This window comes from Silene latifolia, chromosome 2 (genome assembly GCF_048544455.1).
Source record: "Silene latifolia isolate original U9 population chromosome 2, ASM4854445v1, whole genome shotgun sequence".
Lineage (NCBI taxonomy): Eukaryota > Viridiplantae > Streptophyta > Magnoliopsida > Caryophyllales > Caryophyllaceae > Silene > Silene latifolia.
The window spans coordinates 67,534,390-67,557,296 of NC_133527.1; the positions used below are offsets into that span (position 1 = coordinate 67,534,390).

Below are 22,907 nucleotides of genomic sequence, written 5' to 3' on the forward strand. Positions count from 1 at the left end.
CGCAAGACCTATTGCTCCTTAATCGAGTTAAAGCTTGATCACGTCAAAATATAACCGATTTTTGGATCGAAAACGCGTCGAACCGAATTTAACAATTTGCAAGCCAAACGTTGATTTTCTTATTAAACTTTTATGATTAAAACAACAACATAAAGTCTTTTATATAGGACTATCCTCCATCAATAAGATGCCTCAAAACAAACAGAAAAACAAAGCACTTATTTTCCTAAAATATGACTTTCCTAAAAATTAGTTTAATCGCCTTGCCTTATTCCGTAATCATAAATAGTTACCAAACAAACTAAATTTGCTAAAATAAATAACTACATAATAATAAGCTTAAATTTATTCAACTCCGAGCTGGATTAAGACCACACGAGCTGAATTAGAACTCGAACCCAAATAATCGACTTGAGCATAACCTTGAGCTGAACTTCTATCCACTAAGGTCTTGACATTGAGCACAATCTCATCATCTTCATTAGAACTCCCTATTTCCGGATCATCCCTTCCCCCTTTAAAAGGAATTGTCCTCAATTGTGCAATCCCGTCATCATCTAAGTAAGGGGACAAATCACCAACGTTGAACGTAGCATGTACTCTGTAATCTCCTGGAAGCTCGACCTTATATGCATTGTTATTAACCTTTGCAACGATCTTGTACGGACCCTCCGCTCTAGGCATAAGCTTATTCTTACTTTTGCTCGGAAAGTGTTCTTTCCTCAAATGTATCCAAACCAAGTCTCCTGGTTCGAACAATTTCTGCCTTCTTTGTTTGTTTAACTTCTTCTTATATACTTCGTTTACGGACATGATTCGATCACGCACCTGCTCATGTAATTTAATCATGGCCTTCAACTTAGACTTTGCATCCTTGTGCACCAATTCGCCTTTCGGCAACGGAATGAGATCCAATGGCAAATACGGATTCAGTTCGTACACTACCTCTAATGGCGAATGAGTAGTAGCGAATGTAGGAGAGCGATTGTAAGCGAACTCAGCGTGTGCAAGCTTTAAATCCAAATCCTTTTGAGTTTTGCTCACTAATCCTTGCAATATAGTACCTAAAATACGGTTTGTGACTTCCGTTTGCCCATCCGTCTGAGGATGGTGGGATGTACTAAATAATAGCTTCGTCCCAACTTTCCTCCACAATGTATTTCAGAAATAGCTTAAAAACTTCGAATCTCGATCAGACACTATTGTTTTGGGCACCCCGTGCAAACGAACTATTTCGCGGTAATACAAGTAAGCTACACCACTTGCATCGTCAGTTTTATGGCATGCCACGAAATGCGCCATTTTCGAGAATCGATCAACGACTACCATAATGGTATCCTTACCCCAATGAGTGCACGCTAAAGCAACGATAAAGTCTATGGAAACATCCTCCCAAGGCCTAACTGGTACAGGTAACGGAGTGTACTCACCCGGCTTGAAAGAAATTTTCGCTATATGACAAGTGACACACTTACTTACGATATTATGCACGTCGCCTTGCATTTTAGGCCAATAAAAATGTTCCCGTAAAACTTCCAAAGTCTTCTGAATACCAAAATGCTCAGCCAAACCTCCACCATGCACTTCTCGAACCAACAATTCCCAAACCGAATACTTAGGAACATAGAGACAATTGCCTTTAAATAAGAACCCGTCTTACATTACGTAGTCCTTAAACGATCCAGCCTTGCAATTATCACATATCTCACGAAAAACTTCATCCTCCGTATAATAGTTCTTCAAATTTTCAAACCAAAGCAACCAAATATCGAGCGTAGACAGCAATGCATATCGACGTGATAACGCATCCGCCACAACGTTACTTTTCCCTTCCTTGTACTTCGAAGAAAAATGAAATGATTGCAAAAATTCAACCAATTTGGCGTGTCTTGGGTTTAATTTCTGCTGCCCATTTATATGCTTCAAAGACTCGTGGTCCGAATGCAACACAAAATGACTCGAGCGCAAGTAATGACTCCAATGGTCAAGAGCTCTCACAATCGCATAAAACTCCCTATCGTAAGTTGAATAATTAAGTCTTCCCCCTCCTAATTTTTCAGAAAAGAAAGCAATGGGTCGTTTACCTTGAGTAAGCACGGCTCCAATCCCAACACCGCTTGCGTCAAATTCAACCTCGAAAGGTTATGTAAAGTCAGGTAACGCCAAAATAGGCGCCTCACATAGCCTTCTCTTGATTTCTTCAAACGCTCCTTGGACTACCTCACTCCAAACGAATGGCCCCTTCTTTAAACATTCCGTAATCGGACTTGTAACGGTGCTAAAGTATTGAATAAACCTCCAATGAAACGAAGCAAGACCATGGAATGACTTCACTTCAGTCACGGTTTTAGGACTCGACCACGACTTTATCGCTTCAACCTTGGACTGATCAACAGATACTCCACTTCTCGACACGACATAGCCCAAGAATACCACACTGTCAACAAAGAATGTACACTTCTCCATCTTTCCATAGAGCTTTTGTGCTCTAAGTATCTCAATAATTTGTCTAAGATGGACTAAATGATCCTCCAAGATCTTACTATAAACGAGAATGGCATCTAAATAAACAACAACGAACCTGCCCAAAAATGGCTTAAGCACGTCGTTCATCAATCGCATGAAGGTACTCAGAGCATTTGTAAGACCGAAAGGCATCACGGTCCATTCATACAATCCGTGTTTAGTTTTAAATGCGGTTTTCCACTCGTCGGCTTCTCTCATTCGAATCTGATGATGGCCGCTTCTTAAATCAATTTTTGAAAATATCACGGACCCATGTAACTAATCTAGCATATCATCGAGTCAATGCGAATGATACAGGAGGGACATGGGTATATGTTGAAAACGTAAGCTCGTATTTGGTTAAGTAACGAAGGCAATATGATCGTTTTAAGTTGAGCTGTCCAACTTTTACGTGAGGTACAAAGCACAAGAAAATAAAGCACAGGAGAGGAAGATACAAACCCAAAAGGATTTTCGTTTATGATGCTTGTTGCAACTTCAAATCAAACAAGGTGGATAAGCTAGAAAACAACATAGATGATGATGAATTGAAGGAGCGTCTAGATTTGTGTGCGAGATTAACTACTGATATTTTTGCATCTTATGAATCCAAGCTTACATGATTTGTGTGTGATCCTAGAGGGTCTAACGATAAAAATTTCAAATTCAAAATTTTGAAGATTCGAGGACGAATATTTTTTGAAGAAGGGGAGAATGATACAGGTGGGACATGGGTCTACATTCAAAATGCAAGTTCAATTCACCCTTGACATTTCAGTTTTTTTTCACTTGGTTTAACAGCTAAATATCTCCTAAACTATGACTAATTTTGGTGTGATACCTATTTGAGATGAAAGTACATGAAATTAGGTTTCCAACAAGTGGTCATAAGCCGTATTTGGTTAAGTAACGAAGGAGATATGATCGTTTTAAGTTGAGCTGTCCAACTTTTACGCGGGTGACGAACTAACTCAAGTTCACTTCCCTAAATCGAGGCTTATTATTAGTTTCCTTATTTTATTTTGCCTAATAAGTTTAAGGTAGTGTTGTTTATTTCCTATTTTTAGCAAGTTGTAATAAGTCAATTTTGCCAATCCTCCAAGGGTCGAGTTTAGGAAAGTTGATTTTAGGCAGTTTTAGGCGTCTTCTTAGTCAGCCTAATCTACTATATAAATAGAGGGCTTGGTATTCAATTTTATTCAATTGAATGAGAGAGTTAATTCAAGTTTTATACTTGTGTGTGCTTATTGCTTGCGAGTTATAAGTATTTAATTTTCTTCCTTGCGAGGTTGAGAGTTGAGTGTGAGTCTATCCTTGCGAGGTGAGAGTCATACAAACCAGTTGTGAGTTGTGAGAAATTTCTTGCGAGGAAGGAGTGCAATTTACTTCATATCCTAGTTTTAGTTGAGGGGTCTTGCGAGATTTTCACAACTAATTCATATCCCTTTTAATTTTCGTGCATATTTCATACAAAAAATACCAAAAATATTTTAATTCCGCTGCGTATTTTATTAAACTAAAACTATCACAAAAATTGTACTATTTTACATCAGAGTCACTTAGTCCATGTGCTGTGCCATCACTCTTGCTGCCTAATAAAGATGGATCATAGAGGATGTGTGTGGATGTGGGAAAATGAAGGGTATTATCCACGGGGTTGAAAATCGTCTAGGAGTCGCCGCCAAATCTTAGGAAATTTGGGAACCATTTTTGAAAATGATATTTGAGTTCGTTGTTGAAAGTACGTGATGGGAAATTCATTAATAAAACACCCACCCTCGCCCGTTGCAATAACTCTAACACCCCCATACACCAAGGTGCCTTACCAAGGCCACCTAATGCATGAAAACGCTACCATCTCCGTTACCCGAGGAAATGTATATCAAATAGACCATAAAGAAACGTACTTAATTAAGTAAATGAGTTTAAGTGATTACAATATCAAAATTCCAAACTGTAAAAGAAATACAATGTTCCAAACCAAATGTCAAACCAACTGAAAATAAAATAAGCCAAAGACACAGCAGAAGACTCTAGTGACAAGTGACGACTCCATCCCATCTATCCCTCGTACAAGCCATATCATGCCTGCTTAATAACTGCTCACCATCCCCGAATGGATCACCACAGTTCTCAAAACATTTAAACGGGGTCAATTACTGATTACATAAAATAAGATACACAAGATACAACACACAAAACTCCCAACGCCATTATATCTCCACACACCTGACTACACACTAAAGTGTGTAGTCCTGCCAGAATACCTATCGCAATAGATATTCTACGCCGCCAGTGGGGGACCGCAGCCGTACCTACCAAATCCCGACTCATCTATTTCAAACGATAACCCATATTCCTTAATGTGCACATCCTCTCTTGTGGCGGGTTCCACAGAGGGTGAATCAAGGGTGTGAAGCCACTCCCACAAGTGACTCCACTCAGCCGACGACACGCCTCGCGAACCATAGACAATTACACAATCAATGATACAACAACAACACCAATACAATACTAATACCTTAAAGATCAACAATAAACACAACCATCACCAACAACTATGTAATCAATAACCGAGTAGGGAAACCCTACCTGGAATAAGCAAATCACCAGATCATCACAAATCAGCTATTCAATATTGCTCCTCTACGAAACCACCTCCTATAATCACATAATCATACCATTACTATCTAATTCACATCATACTCTCAAAATCTCTCAAAATACCCAATTAGGGTTTTAAACAAAATCAACGAAAAAGCATAAAACTATACAAGGATCTTACCCACGACACGACGAACTCAACGGCGTAAAGAACACGACGATCCGAATTCCCTAGCCTTTGGGATTTGATAGCAACGCGAAGAAAGGAAGTAACGTAACTTGTTTTTCTCTTGAGAGGTTTTAGAAAAGATAAAAAGTGACAAAGGAACTGACGGAACACTTTAAATATCAATCACACATTACTAACAAAACTCGGCTAAAACAACCCGCAGAACCGACTTACTCGATCGAGTAAGTCACTTACTCGATCGAACTCGATCGAGTGACCCTTACTCGATCGAGTGCCACTCTTACTCGATCGAGTACCCATCAGTAGTACACTGTTTTGAAATCGAAACTCACTTACTCGATAGAGTAAGCCCCATTCGATAGAGTACTCAAAGGCATAGAAAACCGTAGTATTATAGTCTTCCCTCCTTAAAAAGAACTTCGTCCCCGAAGTTTAACCCATACTCATAAACGAAAAATACTAATGCAACCATGACACAACAACGCAAACAAGAACTCAAAACAAAACCCCCAACCACAACTCAAACTGACTCAAAACAACTACTAACTGTGCAGAGACAAACATAAAACCATACCAAAACCTTATGTGATCATCTCCTACCCCCCCCCCCCCTCCCCCCCCCCCAAAAGAACATGGTTACGTCCCCGTAACCACACATACCAGATCAAAAAGAGACGGATACAACTCCCTCATAGCCTCCTCCCCCTCCCAAGTAGCTTCCTCAACCTCATGATTAGACCATAAAACCTTAAGCAACACCGTTTCCCCGGACCTAGTTTTTCGAACCTTGTGATCAAGAATCTTTTTTGGCACCTCAATATAGGACAAAGACTCATCCAACTCTAAGTTCTCCACCTCTAGCACATGGGAGGGATAACTCACATACTTCCGTAACTGAGACACATGAAATACATTATGCACACGATCCAAAGTTTTTGGTAACGCTAACCGGTAAGCAACCTCTCCCACACGATCCAAAATCTCATATGGTCCGATGAACTCCTGGCTCTGCTTCCCTTTCTTACCAAACCTCATAACCCCACGCATAAGAGACACTTTCAAAAGAACCTTGTCCCCAACCTGAAACTCTATGTCCCGGCGATGTAGGTCTGCATAAATCTTTTGTCGATCCTGGGCCGCTTTCATCTTTTGTCGAATCACCTTAACCCGTTCTATCATTTCTTGTACCATCTGTGGTCCTAAAACCACAGCCTCAACTCTATCATCCCTGCAAATAGGACTGCTAAACCTCCCATACAAAGCCTCAAACAGTGCCATCCTAATACTCGTGTGGTAGCTGTTGTTATAAGAAAACTCGATCAAGTCCAACCTATCCTCCCAGCTACCACCAAACTCCATCACACAAGCTCGTAACATATCCTCCAAGGTCTTGATAGTCCTCTCCGTCTATCCATCTGTTGCAGGATGAAAAGCAATACACATCTTCAAGGTAGTTCCCATCATCCCGTGCAACTCTTGCCAAAACCGAGAAATAAACCTATGATCGCCATCTAACACAATGTCCTTAGGGACTCCATGTAACCTCACCATATGTTTCCTATACCCATTAGCCAACTAAACCTTACTCCATGTATCTTTCATAGGAATAAAGTGAGCTGACATAGTCAAACGGTCAACTATCACCCATATCATGTTGTTACCCTGCTGGCTCCTCGGTAAACTTGCTATAATGTCCATAGAGATAGATTCCCATTTCCACTCAGGTACCTCAAGAGACTGTATCTTACCTTGTGGCCATCGTTTCTCTCCCTTAACTCGCTGATATGTCAAACATCGTGCCACGAACTCAGCTGTTTCCCTCTTCATCCCAGGCCACCAGAAAGTCTTCTTCAAATCTTTATACAACTTGTCACCACCTGGATTGTTGAACCATATAGATATATATGTTTATGTTTTGATGATGTCAAGAGTGCTTTATATTCTATATACTCGTTACGCGTAATTGTTTGTTTAGTCTTTTAGATTGGACTTGATAATCGCAAGCATTAAAGAATTGTGATGGAAGTATACAAGAACATATCATGATCAAGCCCTCAATCGAGGATCAACGTTTTACAACTGTTAAAGCATTATTCAAGCAATCATGAGAAGATGAAGCTCATTTAAAGATTAATCAAGCTTGGATAATGAAGAAGCCTACATTCGAAGATCTCCTAAGAAGATTAGAATAGTGTAGGTGGTTATCTCGTAATGGTAACGTAACAATGCACTTCTTGTTGGAATATGTGTCCTCCGACAATAATGCGATCACAATTGTCGATCATAATGATCACATGTTTTAATCTCATTTTTAAGAATACATGTGGGATGTAATATTTTACAGTCAACTGGTCCACACATATCGGTAATGATTGGCTTACTAGAGTTTGACATTACTGTCGTGCGACGGTGGTGATCAGTTGATCCCCTTAGGTCATACCTATAGGGAAATACTCTTAATTGATTATTTAATTAATCGTATGCCGATACGAGTTGATTAAATTGCTTAAAATTGACGGATGATTTGTGAGTAAGATTAACCTGTCTTATTATAATTCGATTAAATCAGATACGGTCTAAGTAATCGAATTGTTTTATTACTTAGATAAAAATAATTGTTTACGAAACAACTGAAATTGAAATTGAATGAATAATTTATTATAAATACAAGACGTTGTAATTTAAAATTTGATAAACCGTTTTGGTACAAGTAATTATGAATTACTAGTCGATTTTGTATATGACATATTTTATGAGTATGTCGATTTTTAATATGTTAAAAATACATTACAATTTCACATGTCAAGTAACATGTCACAACTGACAAATGACAAAAATAAAATGGACCTTCCATTTTATAATAAGTGTACCGAAATGGGGAGGGTTAGGGTCTTTAAATTGTGTTAATTATTTTAAATGGAAAACACAATGATCACTCTAGTGTATATGCAAACCTAGTTTATCTTAGAGAAGAACACAAGCTCATGCATTGGCCACTAGTCCTCCCCCCTCCAACCGGTTTTGCATGAGAAAAGCCAAGGGGTTTTTCTTCCATTATATTCACTCTTTATCATATAATTTTCTAGAGTTAGAAAATTAATTCTCTCTACAATTTGTGAAAAACTTAGAGAAATAAAAACCTCACAATCTCTCCTCTCTTGGCCGAAAATACAAGAGAACAAAATTATATTTTTAGTCATTTTAGTAAGATTAATATTATTACTAGCCCATAATAATATTAGTTATTAAGAGTGTTCCTTGGGTATATGCTTTTGGGAGAGGTTCTAATTTGAACCTTTGTTCATCCATTGTTGGAAAGCTCAAGAACTAACAAGAAGGAGATCTTGTTGCTGCCCAAATATCCGAAACACAAATGTAAGAAGTGACGATTTCTTCTCTATTTTGTTTTATGTTTGCACGCATAAGATCTTGTATTTATTTTATGACCAAATAAATTAATTCATATATGAATATGTAAACTAATGAGATTATTGAATCCTAACAAGCGGTATCATGAGCCTTAGGTTGTTTGGATGCAAATCGGTTTATGGTTTTTCCGAGTTATAAGATTAACATACAAAACTAATTAATTTGGATTTATGAAGATAAACCTATAAATAACTTTGCATGTTAAAAGTTTCTGGTCCTAAGTGATTTTTAGGACATTTTGGTTTATTTATGGATTTTATTGTTCATTTTATATATTATCGGCATTAAAATGCGATTTTATGAGGAGAAATGTTGTTATGATTTTTCCTTATTCATTCGGCATATCTAGGGTATTAAGGAATGAATATTAGGTGAATATATGATAAGATAATCTAATAACAACTTATATCTTTTCCTAAGATTTTATGGATAAAAATAATAAGATATGATTCTATCATATCATATTATTTCGGCCTCTAGGGTTTCGATGAAACCGTGTGCCCTGCTCCTCTTTTACTATAAATACTTTACACTTTGCAACATTTAAGAATAAGACCTTTGAGCATAATTTGATTTTATTTTAAAAGCAAAAACCGTGTTTTATAAGCAAAAACCGTTTTGTTATTTTGAAAAGGTCGTGTGTCATATAAACTTGTGCATTCATTCTTTTGTCATCGTTATAAGATAATAGTGCTTAATTGATTTCTTACTCGTTCATTAACGTGAACTTTTGAGAAGAATCATTAGTGCTTTCTTATTAGTGTAAGTTAGTCACTTGAGTATTTAACGATACTCATTTGAGTTACAACTAGGGTTAGTTGTACGAGTTGGGTTAGTAAATTTGTAATCCGTAGAAAGGTACTAAATTTATTAATCGAGAATAGTGGACGTAGGTTTCGATTTGTGAAACTGAACCACTTCAAAAATCCGTGTGTCTCTCTTTTTCTTTCGTTTATTTGTATTGTTTTAATTCGTTAATTAGTTGATTAGTTAAAGTTTAATCAATACACTTTAAATAATTAATTATACACGTGCAATCGAAAAAGTAGGTTAAGGTTTTAATCCTCAAATCACCCCCCCCCCCCCTCTTGAGTATTTCGGATCGATAGACTCTTCATGGATGTACTGAATACGGTGTGCAATGAGCCTCTGTCATAATTATCTTTTTCAACTCCTCATCACTAGGAACACACCATCTCCCATCAAACTGAACACTCTCATCTATATGAATAGAGAACGGAGACACTGTCCTTTTCTCTAATCCAGTTCTCCACTCCTCAATCTTAGGATCCAGAGCCTGGTTCCTGCAAATATCACCATAAAGATCTGGGTCCACTGTTAAGTCTCCTCTACTATCACCTTTTTGTATCACATGTATCCCCATCTTCCCCACCACATCTCTCAACCTCATCAAAGACATAGATGTGCATAGAGAATGCACACTCTTCCTGCTCAACGCATCAGTAAGCATGTTTGCTTTCCCTTCATGGTATATCATATCCATGTCATAGTCCCTTATCAGCTCCATCCAACTCCTCTGTCTCATGTTCAAGTCCTTTTGAGTAAAGATATTTTTGAGACTCTTGTGATCTGAAAACACTTTAAAGGTCGCTCCATAAAGATAGTGCCTCCAAATCTTGAGAGCAAACACAACTGCACCCAACTCTAGATCATGTGTCGGATAGTTCTCCTCATAAGGTTTCAATTGCCTAGAAGGATAGACAATTGCTTTCCCATTCTGCATCAACACACATTCTAACCCATTCTTTGAAGCATCTGTATATACCTCAAACTTCTCACACCCTTCAGGTAAAGCTAAAACTGGAGCTGTGGTCAAACGCTCCTTTAGTGTTTGGAACGCCGTTTCACAACTTTCATCCCAACGAAACCTGTTCTCTTTCCTCATCGACGCTATCATAGGTCTGTCGATCTTTGAAAAGTCTTTCATGAACCGACGATAGTACCCTGCCAAACCCAAGAAACTCCTGATCTCTGCCACACTTTTCGATGATTCCCACTTAGACACTGCCTCTGTCTTTGTTGGATCCACAACTACACCATCCTTGGAAATCACATGCCTTAGAAAGGCAACTTTCTCGAGCCAGAACTCACACTTAGACAACTTTGCATACAAGTGATTGTCACGCAAAGTCTGTAACACTAACCTCAAGTGCTCCTCATGTTCCTCCTTAGTCTTAGAATAGACTATGATATCATCTATGAACACCACCATACACCGATCTAAAAATTGACGGAAGACCCAGTTCATCAAATCCATACACACTGCTGCTACATTAGATAACCCAAACGGCATAACCACATACTCATAGTGACCATACCTCGATGTAAAAGCTGTCTTTTGTATGTCCTCATCCCGAATCCTCACCTGATGGTAACATGATCTCAAATTAATCTTCAAAAAGTCAAACAGATCATCTATCCTTGGCAAAGGATACTTGTTCATTACTGTAACCCTGTTCAGCTCTCTTTAGTCGATGCACAATCTCAAACTCCCATCTTTCTTCTTTACAAACAGAGCTGGTGCTCCTCATGGCGATACACTAGGTCTAATGTATCCCTTATTAATCAAATCATCTAGCTGTTTATTCAGCTCCTCCAACTCCTTCGGACCCAGGCGGTACGGGGCCTTATAGATTGGTCCTATCCCTGGTTTCAGCTCCACACTCAAATCTATATCCATCTTTGGTGGCACACCTGGTATCTCCTCCGGTAAAACATCTGGAAACTCTCCCACCACTGGTATTTGATCAGCTGTCGAACTCACCTTACTATGGTCTCTCACATGGCATAGAATCAAAGGACACCCCTTCCTCAGATAAGACTTCAATGTCACCACTGCAATCACTTTGACTTTGGGTTTGACAACAAACCCACGATAAGACACACTAACTCCCTTAGGACCTCTCAAAGAGACTCTCTTTTGGTGACAATCTATTCTAGCCTTGTACTTACCCAGCCAATCCATACCAACTATCATCTCAAAACCATCCATAGGAAACTCCAACAAATCCACTGGAAGGTCAACCTGCCCAACTATCATAGATACGCCCTTATACAACCTCCCACAAGATACAGACTCACCTGAGGGTATAAAAACCTCATCTTTTACAGACTCAAACTCTCTTAAACCCAAAAGCTTAGCATGACTCGACGATACAAAAGAGTGTGACGCCCCTGAATCAAACAAAACAAAAGTAAAAACACCATTAACAAGAAAAGTACTCGTGATCACGTGAGCATCATCGTCAGCAGCTTTCTTGTCCATCATAAATAACTTGCCGCTGGTCTTTTGTCCACCTCCCTTGATCGTACAAGAACTAGTAGATGGCTTGGCACCCTACACCTAGTTGTTGTTAGCTACCGATTTCTGATAAGAATTACCGCCATTGTGGTTAGATCCACCGTTGTTATTCTGACCTACTTGATTATTCCATGACCCGGCCGGCCTGTTGCTAGCATAACTCTGAGATGGACCCTCAGTGAAACTCCCTTGTGATGGCCTCTGAAAAACCCTTCCCACAGCACTATTACACTCATGTCTCTTGTGGCCCACACCGCCACAGTTGTAGCAACATATACCCCAGCTGCTACTACCACCACCACCGCCACGCCCATAGGAAGCTCCATCACTAAAACCCGATCCTGATGAGTAACCCTCACTTGGTTATGGTTGCCCCTCTTGTAACTGGACTGACCACCACCCTCACTCTCAGCCTTTCTCTTCTCGGGACCTCTCTCCATATTCCCTTTGGCCATTTCGACCAATCACTCAGCTCTCCCTGCTCGCTCATACACTTTCTTAACATCTGTAAGGACCCCAACCGGTAGCTACTCTATTATCTTGTAGGTCAAACCCTTCTCAAATCGATCTCAGCGTCAGGTTCTCCTAGTTCAACCCCATATCCTCTGCATACCTAGACTTCTCATTAAACTTATGATAATACTCAGCCGCAGTCATATCCGGAGTCATTTTGAAATCTTCAAACTTTTCCCTCAGCTTACTACAAACATGCTCAGGTACCAACTCTCGGCGCATAGCTCTCTTAAACTCACTCCATGGTATAGCTGACTTTCCCTGGCTCACATTCAGATCTACGGCACTCTCCCTTATCTTATCCTACCACACTCCCGCAACATCTCTTAAGTAGAACGCAACTTGTTCCACTTTGAAGTCCTCGGGACACTGAACCACATTCAAGATATTCTCCATCTCCCTATGCCAATTGTCGAGCAAAATTGGCGCTCCGGTACCCATATATTCCTTAGGGTTGAAACTGAAAGGATTCTAAAACCCTCTAAACAAACTTATTTAATTATAGATCTAGTTGCAAGCATAACTAAAGATAAAATATGGAAGATTTAGCAATATTCCTTACATTGTAGGTATGGTATGAAATGGGCACAAGTGAGGACTCCTTCTTACACTTGTTCTTGAGCTACAATATAAATAGATGATCCTCCAAAAACTTCAAGTATTCATAATGGAATACCCGCTCTTAGTTGCACCAAGACTATGCCTTAATACAAATTAAATTACTAACTAGGTAATATAATTATTGTCTTTATAATAAATCTAATAACAACAATATTACTACTATAGTAATGTAAAAGGATTTTATTAGATTTTTCTTAAACAATTTTCTTTGTTCTAAAACTATTTTAGAGTGGGAAGTTCGTATTATAGGGAATATGACAAGATTAGGTTAAAAAGAAAAAATGAGAACATCCTCTCATTTTAGAGGAGTGGCCCGGTAGGGTGAGGTGCCAAGGGCCAATGCATGGCTTTTACCCTTTTTCCTTTTTCTCTTATCAAAGAGTGTAGGGTAAGGGCTAAGACCATTAGAGAATGATTATGTCTTCTAATAAATTAAAAGACAATTGAATATAACCCTAAACAACCCATAAAATCGGTCCATCCATAGTGTTTGCATCCATTTTATTTATTTTGTGATTTGTCATTTGTAATAAAATGTGACATGTGACAATCAACATGTCACTATTCTTACTAATGTATATTTAACAAATTAAATGTTATTTACAAAATGAACAAATCAATTTTAACTAATTAAAAGGTAATTCACAATTACATATTATAAAATGGATCATGTTAATATAATCTACAACACTTTGTAATTAAGATTAACCATTCTCTCTTAATTGTTTCATAAACAAATTTTTAGTAATATAACATTTTAATTACTAAATCAAATCTTATTTAATCGAATTACAATAAGATATATTCTCACTCACAGACGTAAATTGTTCAATTATAAGGAATCAATTAATCTGTATCGATATACAATTAATTAAATCTTCTATTAAGGGAATCGTTCTTTAGGTGTGACCTTAAGGGATCAACTGATCACCACCGTCAAACGACAATAATGTGAAACTCTTGTCAGCCAATCATTACCGATTAATATTGATCATTTGACAAATATAAATGAATCATCCCTACATGTATTCTCATAATGAGTTTTAATAATGTGATCACACTATTGTTGAGGACACAAACTCCAACAATCTACCACTTGTTCGAGACAAGTGTGCGTCACCAATTCTCTTGTCCTATTATAATCTCCTACTCAATGCAAGGTGCCTTGCAGGTCGTTCTTGCATGTGATCACATCAAGAGGGATTTCCTCGATGTGGAGATTAACTGTCTGACCGGAATTATCTACCATGGATACCTTCCGAGCGTGGCCACGCATTTTCCACTTCACTGCTCCTCGAGTGGCCCTGAGATTTTTAAATAATCCTGACAAGGGGGTGGACAATTCCTATCGCACTATTCCCTTTGTTTAGCCACAGCTCATCATGACCCAAAAGATGCGCATTTGACCTCTTTTACGAAAGTCGTAGTCCATAACTTAAAGTCACTCAGAAACTGTGCCAACTTGGGCGAACAGTCTCTAGTCAAAGAATTGACTCAAAAGAATACCATAGTAGCTCTCGCCACGACCAGGCTATAAAAATTACCAGAACTCTATAAGCGGTCACTGCACGACAGAGTGTCCCTTACAGTCTGTCTATGTGATCGACTACTCACACTCTAGTCACTTAGAGACGTCACCTCATATAAGTAACTTCAGCAATTACTATGTTAATCCAGTTCACTTTAATAGGGTTCAATATTGTCTCAACAACCTATTTGGATAAAACAAAGTAATAAAATAAAAGAGTTTAAAATAAAACTCAAACGATAAATGCGATTATCATATATGAACAATCAATACAATATTATTACTTCATATCTCATAATCTAATACAAATTGGGCATACGCTTAAGACCCATGGAAACTACATGTTTATCATGCATAGCCTGCGGTAGACTCTTGGTTAGAGGATCAACAATATTCTCATTTGTCCCAACCTTAGAAATCGTTATTTCTTTCCTTTCAATGTAATCCTAATCATATGAAATTTTCTGGGTACATGTCTAGACTTGTTGCTAGACTTGTGTTCTTTTCCTTGAAAGATGGTCACTCTATTATCACAATAAAGTGTGATAGGATCTTTGGCGGAAGGGACTACCCTTAGTCCTTCTAAGAATTGCCTTATCCATATAGCTTCCTTGGCAGCTTCAGATGCCGCAATGTATTCAGCCTCTATTGTAGAATCCGAAATGACTGGCTCTTTGAAACTTCTCTAGCTAACGGCACCACCATTGATCATGAAAATGAAGCCAGTCTAGGACTTTAACTCATCCCTATCAGTTTGGAAGCTCGAGTTGGTTTGATATCTAAAAACACCAAGAATGAATCCTTAGTCCTTCTCATGTACTTAAGGATATTCTTGACGGCTACCCAGTGACTTTCACCTGGATTGGCTTGATATCTACTTGTTATGCTTAAAGCATACGAAACATCGGGACGAGTGCATATCATGGCATACATGATTGATCCAACAGCGGAAGCATAAGGGATTAATTTCATGCGTTTAACATCTTCAGGTTCAGTGGGTGATTGAGACTTGCTCAAAGTAATTCCACTGCCCATTGGAATAAAACCCCTTTTGGATTTTTCCATGTTGAAACGTCGAAGAATCTTAACAACATAAGATTCTTTACTTAATGCCAATATCCTTTTTGATCTATATCTATAGATTCGTATACCTAATATGCGTTGCGCTTCTCCTAAATCTTTCATCGTGAAATGATTTCCCAACCACCCCTTGACATAGGTAAGCATTGGCACATCATTTCCAATAAGTATTATGTGATCCACATACAAGATAAGGAAGACGACATTGCTCCCACTAAATTTCATGTATAAACACGGTTTCTCGACACTTCGAGTGAAACCATTCTCTTTTATAACATGATTAAAACGATGATTCCAACTTCTTGATGGTTGCTTAAGACCATAGATGGATCGCTTAAGCTTGCATACCTTATTAGGATTTTTCGGATTTACATAACCCTCTGCTTGCGTCATGTACACTTCCTCCTCTAAATACCCATTTAGGAAGGCGGTTTTGACATCCATTTGCCATATTTCATAATCATGAAATGGGGCAATCGCTAACATAATCCGAATAGATCTAAGCATGGCCACGGGGGAAAAAGTTTCATCATAGTGTAAACCATGAATTTGGGTGAAACCTTTTGCCACTAACCTTGCTTTGTAGACATCATCTTTCCCTTCTATACCATTCTTTACTTTAAAGATCCATTTGCATTGAAGAGGTTTTACATCTTCAGGCAAATCAACCAAGTCCCAAACTTGATTTTCATGCATAGATTTATTTCGGATTGCATGGCTTCTTGCCATAAAGTTGAATTTGGACTAGAGATTGCGGCTTTGTAGGACGCAGGTTCGTCACTTTCTAAAAGTAACATGTGTAAGTTGCCATCTCCCTCGATAATACCTATGTATCTATCAGGTTGGCGACTGACTCTCCCTGACCTCCTAGGTTCGGAAGGAACAAGGTTCGTGTTAGACGAGGAAGGAACATCTTCTTGCGTCCTCTCTTTAGTTTGTGGCTCTTGAACTTTATCAAGTTCAAACTTTCTCCCACTCTGTCTTCTAGAAATAAATTCATTTTTTAAGAAGACAGCCTCACGAGCCACTAACACTTTATTCTCGTGACGGATGTAGAAGTAAAAGCCATATGTTTCCTTCGGATAGCCTATAAATATACACCTTTGAGATCTTGGGGCTAGATTATTGTCGGTCTTAACTTTGACATGAGCATCACAACCCCAAATCTTAAGGTAAGACAAATTAGGGACCTTGCATTTCCACATCTCATATGGAGTCTTCTCGGTTGCTTTAGTCGGGCTACGATTGATTGAGTGAACGGCAGACTGAAGAGCAAATCCCCAAAGGAGTCTGGTAAATCAGATTGACTCATCATTGATCGAACCATATCAAGTAAGGTTCGATTTCTCCTTTCGGCAACACCATTTAGTTGTGGTGTACCAGGCGGAGTGAGTTGTGACACAATGCGACATCCTTTTAAGTGTGAATCAAATTCATTACTAAGATATTCACCACCACGATCGGATCAAAGTACTTTAATCCTTTTATTCAATTGGTTCTCTACTTCGTTTTTAAATTCGTTGAATTTATCACAAACTTCACTTTTATACTTGATTAAGTAGACATACCCATATCTACTTAAGTCATCGGTAAAAGTGACGAAGTAGTCATAAATTCCTCTAGCGGTGATAGTCATTGGTCCACATACATCGGTATGTATAAGACCCAACAAGTCACTTGTTCGTGTGCCTTTACCACTAAAAGGATTAAGAGTCATTTTCCCTTCAAGACATGATTCGCATATACCAAATGATTGAAAATCAAATGATTTAATTACACCAATCAACACTAGTCTTTTAATGCGCTTTTCATTTATGTGACCTAATCGACAATGCCAAATGTATGATTCATTTGGGTCACTTGTTTTGAATCGTTTTTATTGCATGTTATAGATATCTTTGCTTGAGCTAGAAGTTTCAAGAACATAAATGCCATTAATTGATGTGCCTTGGCCTATGGCCAAGTCATTTCTAGAAATTACATAACAATTGTTCTTAATAGCAAACGAAAAACCTTCCATGTCTAACTTGGCAACGGAAATGATGTTCTTAGATAAAGAAGGTACAAAATAACAATTATGTAAGGACAACTCAAAGCCATTAGCTAAAACAAGTACATAAGTCCCTCTTGAAGTGGCGGCTACCCTAGCTCCATTTCCAAGTCGGAGATCCACATCACCCTTGTTTAGCTTTTCCACGTCTCTAAGACCCTGTAAATGATTACAAATGTGAGAACCACATCCGGTATCCAATACCCATGTTGAGGTGGAAGTAAGATTTATATCGATAACAAAGATTTCGGAAGACATATTACCATTGATAACTCCCAAAACATGGGGCAATTCCTCACCCATATATTATTGGTAGTCGCACTAGCCATGATATCCCTATGGTTCGAATTTGACCTCTTACTTTTCTTCCTCCTTTTGAACTTTCCTCTTTTCATTGCAAGCTTTTTGCTAAAACTCCCACTAGCTTCATCATTTTTCCTTGCTTTTAAAGACAAGGATCCCATGGTATTAGTGAGGTTGTCTTCACAAGATTTAGCCACTACTTTGCTAGGTTTGATGGGAGGTGAGGAAGTGGTAATAAAGTTAAGGATTCCATCGGAACTAATGCCAAAGTGAATTTCTCTAGTCTTATCAAGGTTGTGAAGTGAGAATATTTCGTCGAAAGATTCGTGACATGATTCAATGGTGATCGGTGTCAAAGAACTAGATGTGTCCATAGCGGTATATCAAGATAACTACAAAACAGAGATGAAGGAAATAATTAACATTTATCGTTTTACTTACAAACATTTTAACAGGGTTTAAAATTATGCATTTATATAATAACCTCGCACCTAATTTATATAAATGATTCCGAGATCCATTTTTACACAAACATGGGCACGGGAAACCGATATATCCCATATTTGTATAAATTTGGTAATTAACTCTTTAATTGATTCTACTATAGAACTCTCGGTCGATGTATTTCATAAATTTCATCTCTAGCCCCGGAACATAAGACTCGTCTTTATATCCCGTTGAGTCCAACCAAATTTCGCGTGTAATAACGTTTTATTACCTTACTTACCCAATGAAAATTGTAAGTACCCCGGGAAACCGAATCTACCCCAAATGTCAAAGGGATTCATGAGTCCTACTATTTGGTAAGGCTGATCTCCATTTTAAATATGTGAGAGGTCTTGTCGATTTATTATCTATCATCTTAAGTGAACTAAGTCGATGAATACTTGATAATTATAATTGACAATAGTCGAAAAATCGATAAAATATGCATGTAAAGTTGTGGCGATTTGGCAATGCATGCAAACATATAAAGCAAGCAAATAAAGCTAAATTTCCTAGTATGGCCTTTCCTAAAATAGAAAATCTTATATTCTATTACATATTCGGAAACCAACTCTTTTGGTCCCTTGAATATTCATGTGACACGCCTCCAAGGACAAACACCGTCTTGATCGGAACTCCTTTCCGAATGGCACCGTCTTTTGGAAACTCCGGAATTACAAATAATAATAATAATAAAATGTACATTGTACTTCCTATTATACATTCGTAAAATAAAATCTAATAAAAATAAAAGTGATACGAGATAACAATAAATTACAATCAAATCAATATTCCCTTACATTTCGGGTAATATCGATTAAAACTAAGGTCATACTAAGATAAAATTACATAATTCAAAATTATATAAATAAAATATGACATTCATGAATGAAAAATGCAGCATTATAATATGTAATTAACATGCCTAATTATAGCCAAATCGTAAAATAATACTAAAATCTAATTTTAGTCCAAGTTAATTATCCTAACCTTTTAGGACTCAAAAATTTGTCATTACTCAATTTTTGACAATAATTCAACTTGATTTAACATTTATGCTCATAATAGACCTTAAATTCATAACTTTTTACTAAATAAATCCAAATTAAATTACGATAACTTCAAAAATTGAAGTTTAAATTTTTGAACATTCTGGAATAATTCTAGGACACTCATAATGTCAAAAATCAAGGTTAAAATTTTCGAATTTATTTTGAGAAAAATATAGTTGCGTTTTATCGGTTTTATCAAATAAAACATCTAAAGCATATGAAAAATAATCTAATCAATGTTCCAACTTTAGCTCTGATATAATGCAACCTAAAATAATTTTGTCATGCCATGTAATTTGTTTTAGCTATTTTTGCTAAAAATAGTCACTATTTATGTCATTTTTACACTAAAAATTCATAAATAATGCAAAATGAATCTTGTTCATCTCTTATTTTACACACAGTGAGTAAAACGTGCATGTGACAACATATTAAAATTTCATGGCCTATTTTGAAGTTTAACTATTTTTAACCATTTTACCTCTATTTATTCTATTTTTATCACATAAAAATCATAAATCATGCAAAATAAATCAAATTTATACGAAAGTTTACATAGAATAAGTAAAATATGCATGTGAGTTCATATAAAAATTTCAAGGTCAGAAACTAAGTCTGACTATTTTTTGCATTTTAAATACCATTTTATTCATTAAAATGTAATAAAATCACTAAAAATCATTAAAATGAGAAAAATCACCATAAATCATCAAAATGACCTAAATACATTTTAGGACCAGAATATACAACATGCAAAAAATTTCGTGACTTTATATTATAAATCACAAAATCTCTAGTTTTATATGTTATACTTTCAACTCGGAAAAACAATAAACCGATTATGCATGCAACAACCTAAGCTCTGATACCACTTGAAAGGATTCTAAAACCCTCTAATTAAACTTATTTATTATAGATCTAGTTGCAAGCATAACTAAAGATAAAATATGGAAGATTTAACAATATTCCTTACATTGTAGGTATGGTACGAAATAGGCACAAGTTTGGACTCCTTCCTACACTTGTTCTTGACCTACAATATAAATAGATGATCCTCCAAAAACTTCAAGTATTCATAGTGGAATACCTCCTCTTAGTTGCACCAAGACTATGCCTTAATACTAATTAAATCACTAACTAGGTAATATAATTAGTGTCCTTATAATAAATCTAATAAAAACAATATTGCTACTATAGTAATGTAATAGGATTTTATTAGATTTTTCTTAAACAATTTTCTTTGTTCTAAAACTATTTTAGAGGGAGAAGTGAGTATTATAGAGAATATGACAAGATTAGGTTCAAAAGAAGAAATGAGAACATCCTTTCATTTTAGAGGAGTTGTCGGGTAGGGTGAGGTGCCAAGGGCCAATGCATGGCTTTTACCCTTTTTCCTTTTCCTCTTATCAAATACTGTAGTGTAAGGGCTAAGACCATTAGGGAATGATTATGTCTTCTAATAAATTAAAAGACAATTAAATATAACCCTAAACACCCCATAAAATCGGTCCATCCATAGTGTATGCATCCATTATATTTATTTTGTGATTTGTCATTTGTAATAAAGTGTGACATGTGACAATCAACATGTCACTATTCTTACTAATGTATATTTAATAAATTAAATGTTATTTACAAAATGAACAAATCAATTTTAACTAATTAAAAGGTAATTAACAATTACATATTATAAAACGGATCATGTTAATATAATCTACAACACTTTGTAATTAAGATTAACCATTCTCTCTTAATTGTTTCATAAACAAATTTTTAGTAATATAACATTTTAATTATTAAATCAAATCTTATTTAATCGAATTACAATAAGATATATTCTCACTCACAGACGTAAATTGTTCAATTATAAGGAATCAATTAATCTGTATCGATATATAATTAATTAAATCTTCTATTAAGGGAATCGTCCTTTAGGTGTGACCTTAAGGGATCAACTGATCACCACGGTCAAACGACAGTAATGTCAAACTCTAGTCAGCCAATCATTACCGATTAATGTTAATCAGTGGACATATATAAATGAATCATACCTACATGTATTCTTATCATGTGTTTCAATAATGTGATCGCACTATTGTTGAGGATAAAAACTCCAACAGAAACGGGCTATGGTAGTACTCATCTTAGCGAAGTCTACCCCAACCTCTTTGTCCTTCACAAACTTCTTCAAGGCCTCAGTAAGCGCCTCTTGATGCTCAAGCATCTTGACAACTTCATCTATACTCATCAACTCAGCACTAGCATACAAAGCGGATCTCTTTGGCGGCATCTTTGAACTATATAAGAAAAGAGGCAAACATAAACACACATCCCACGACTCAACGCGTATATAACATGTGCAGACCACACTCGACCGAGAAACTCAACCAACTCGATCGGGTTGAGGTCACTCGATAAAGTTGCCCACTTACTCGATCGAGTACCTCAACTCCAAAACCTGACCAGAATGCATCACATAACCCACTCGATCGAGCCCCACACTTACTCGATCGAGTAGCCCTCACTCGATCGAGTACCCCAAAACAACAGAGATTGCTCAAAACCGTCATATACCCCACTCGACCGAGATCAACCCACTCGATCGAGCCCAACCTACTCAATTACTTTCACAACTATATATATATATATATATATATATATATATATATATATATATATATATATATATATATATATATATATATATATATATATATATATAACGCAACATCTTATTCACACGTTTCTATAAAACCACGTTATAAATCACCATCATGCCACTTCATTTTTCACAACAACATATAATCATACAAACTACTCACCTTTCGCTGCCACATTCTCCATTCTCCTTTCTCCACAATAATTTATCCACCAATCCATACAACACATCATTCAATATATATGCAATAAAACTTAAATAATCACATAGCGATCCCATAACACCCCATAGTGACTGATTCAAAGTGGTAGAGCGACATCGCGAGTTTAGGACGTCTTCCAAGCCTTTGCATTAGCTCCAAACAACTCTTACCCGGGTTCATTTAATTTTGACTCCCTAGATTCATTGGGTTCATTAGTTACATGTTCCAAAATCGTCGCTCTGATACCACTTTGTAACACCCCCATATACCAAGGTGGCTTACCAAGGCCACCTAATGCATGGAAATGCTACCATCTCGGTTACCCGAGGCAATGTATATCAAATAGACCATAAAGAAACGTAC

General features: G+C 37.0%; 1 protein-coding gene across 1 annotated transcript; it reads right to left on the reverse strand.

The window, feature by feature from the left end:
• Positions 1-345: 345 nt before the first annotated feature.
• LOC141640914 (uncharacterized) lies at positions 346-21,973 on the reverse strand. The gene is made up of 6 exons (XM_074449592.1): positions 21,848-21,973; positions 12,664-12,866; positions 9,922-10,032; positions 2,181-2,581; positions 1,247-1,637; positions 346-1,147 (listed from the first exon to the last, which is right to left on the reverse strand). The coding sequence occupies exons 1-6, from the start codon at positions 21,971-21,973 to the stop codon at positions 346-348; spliced, it is 2,034 nt and encodes a 677-aa protein (XP_074305693.1).
• Between the last annotated feature and the right edge of the window lie 934 nt (positions 21,974-22,907).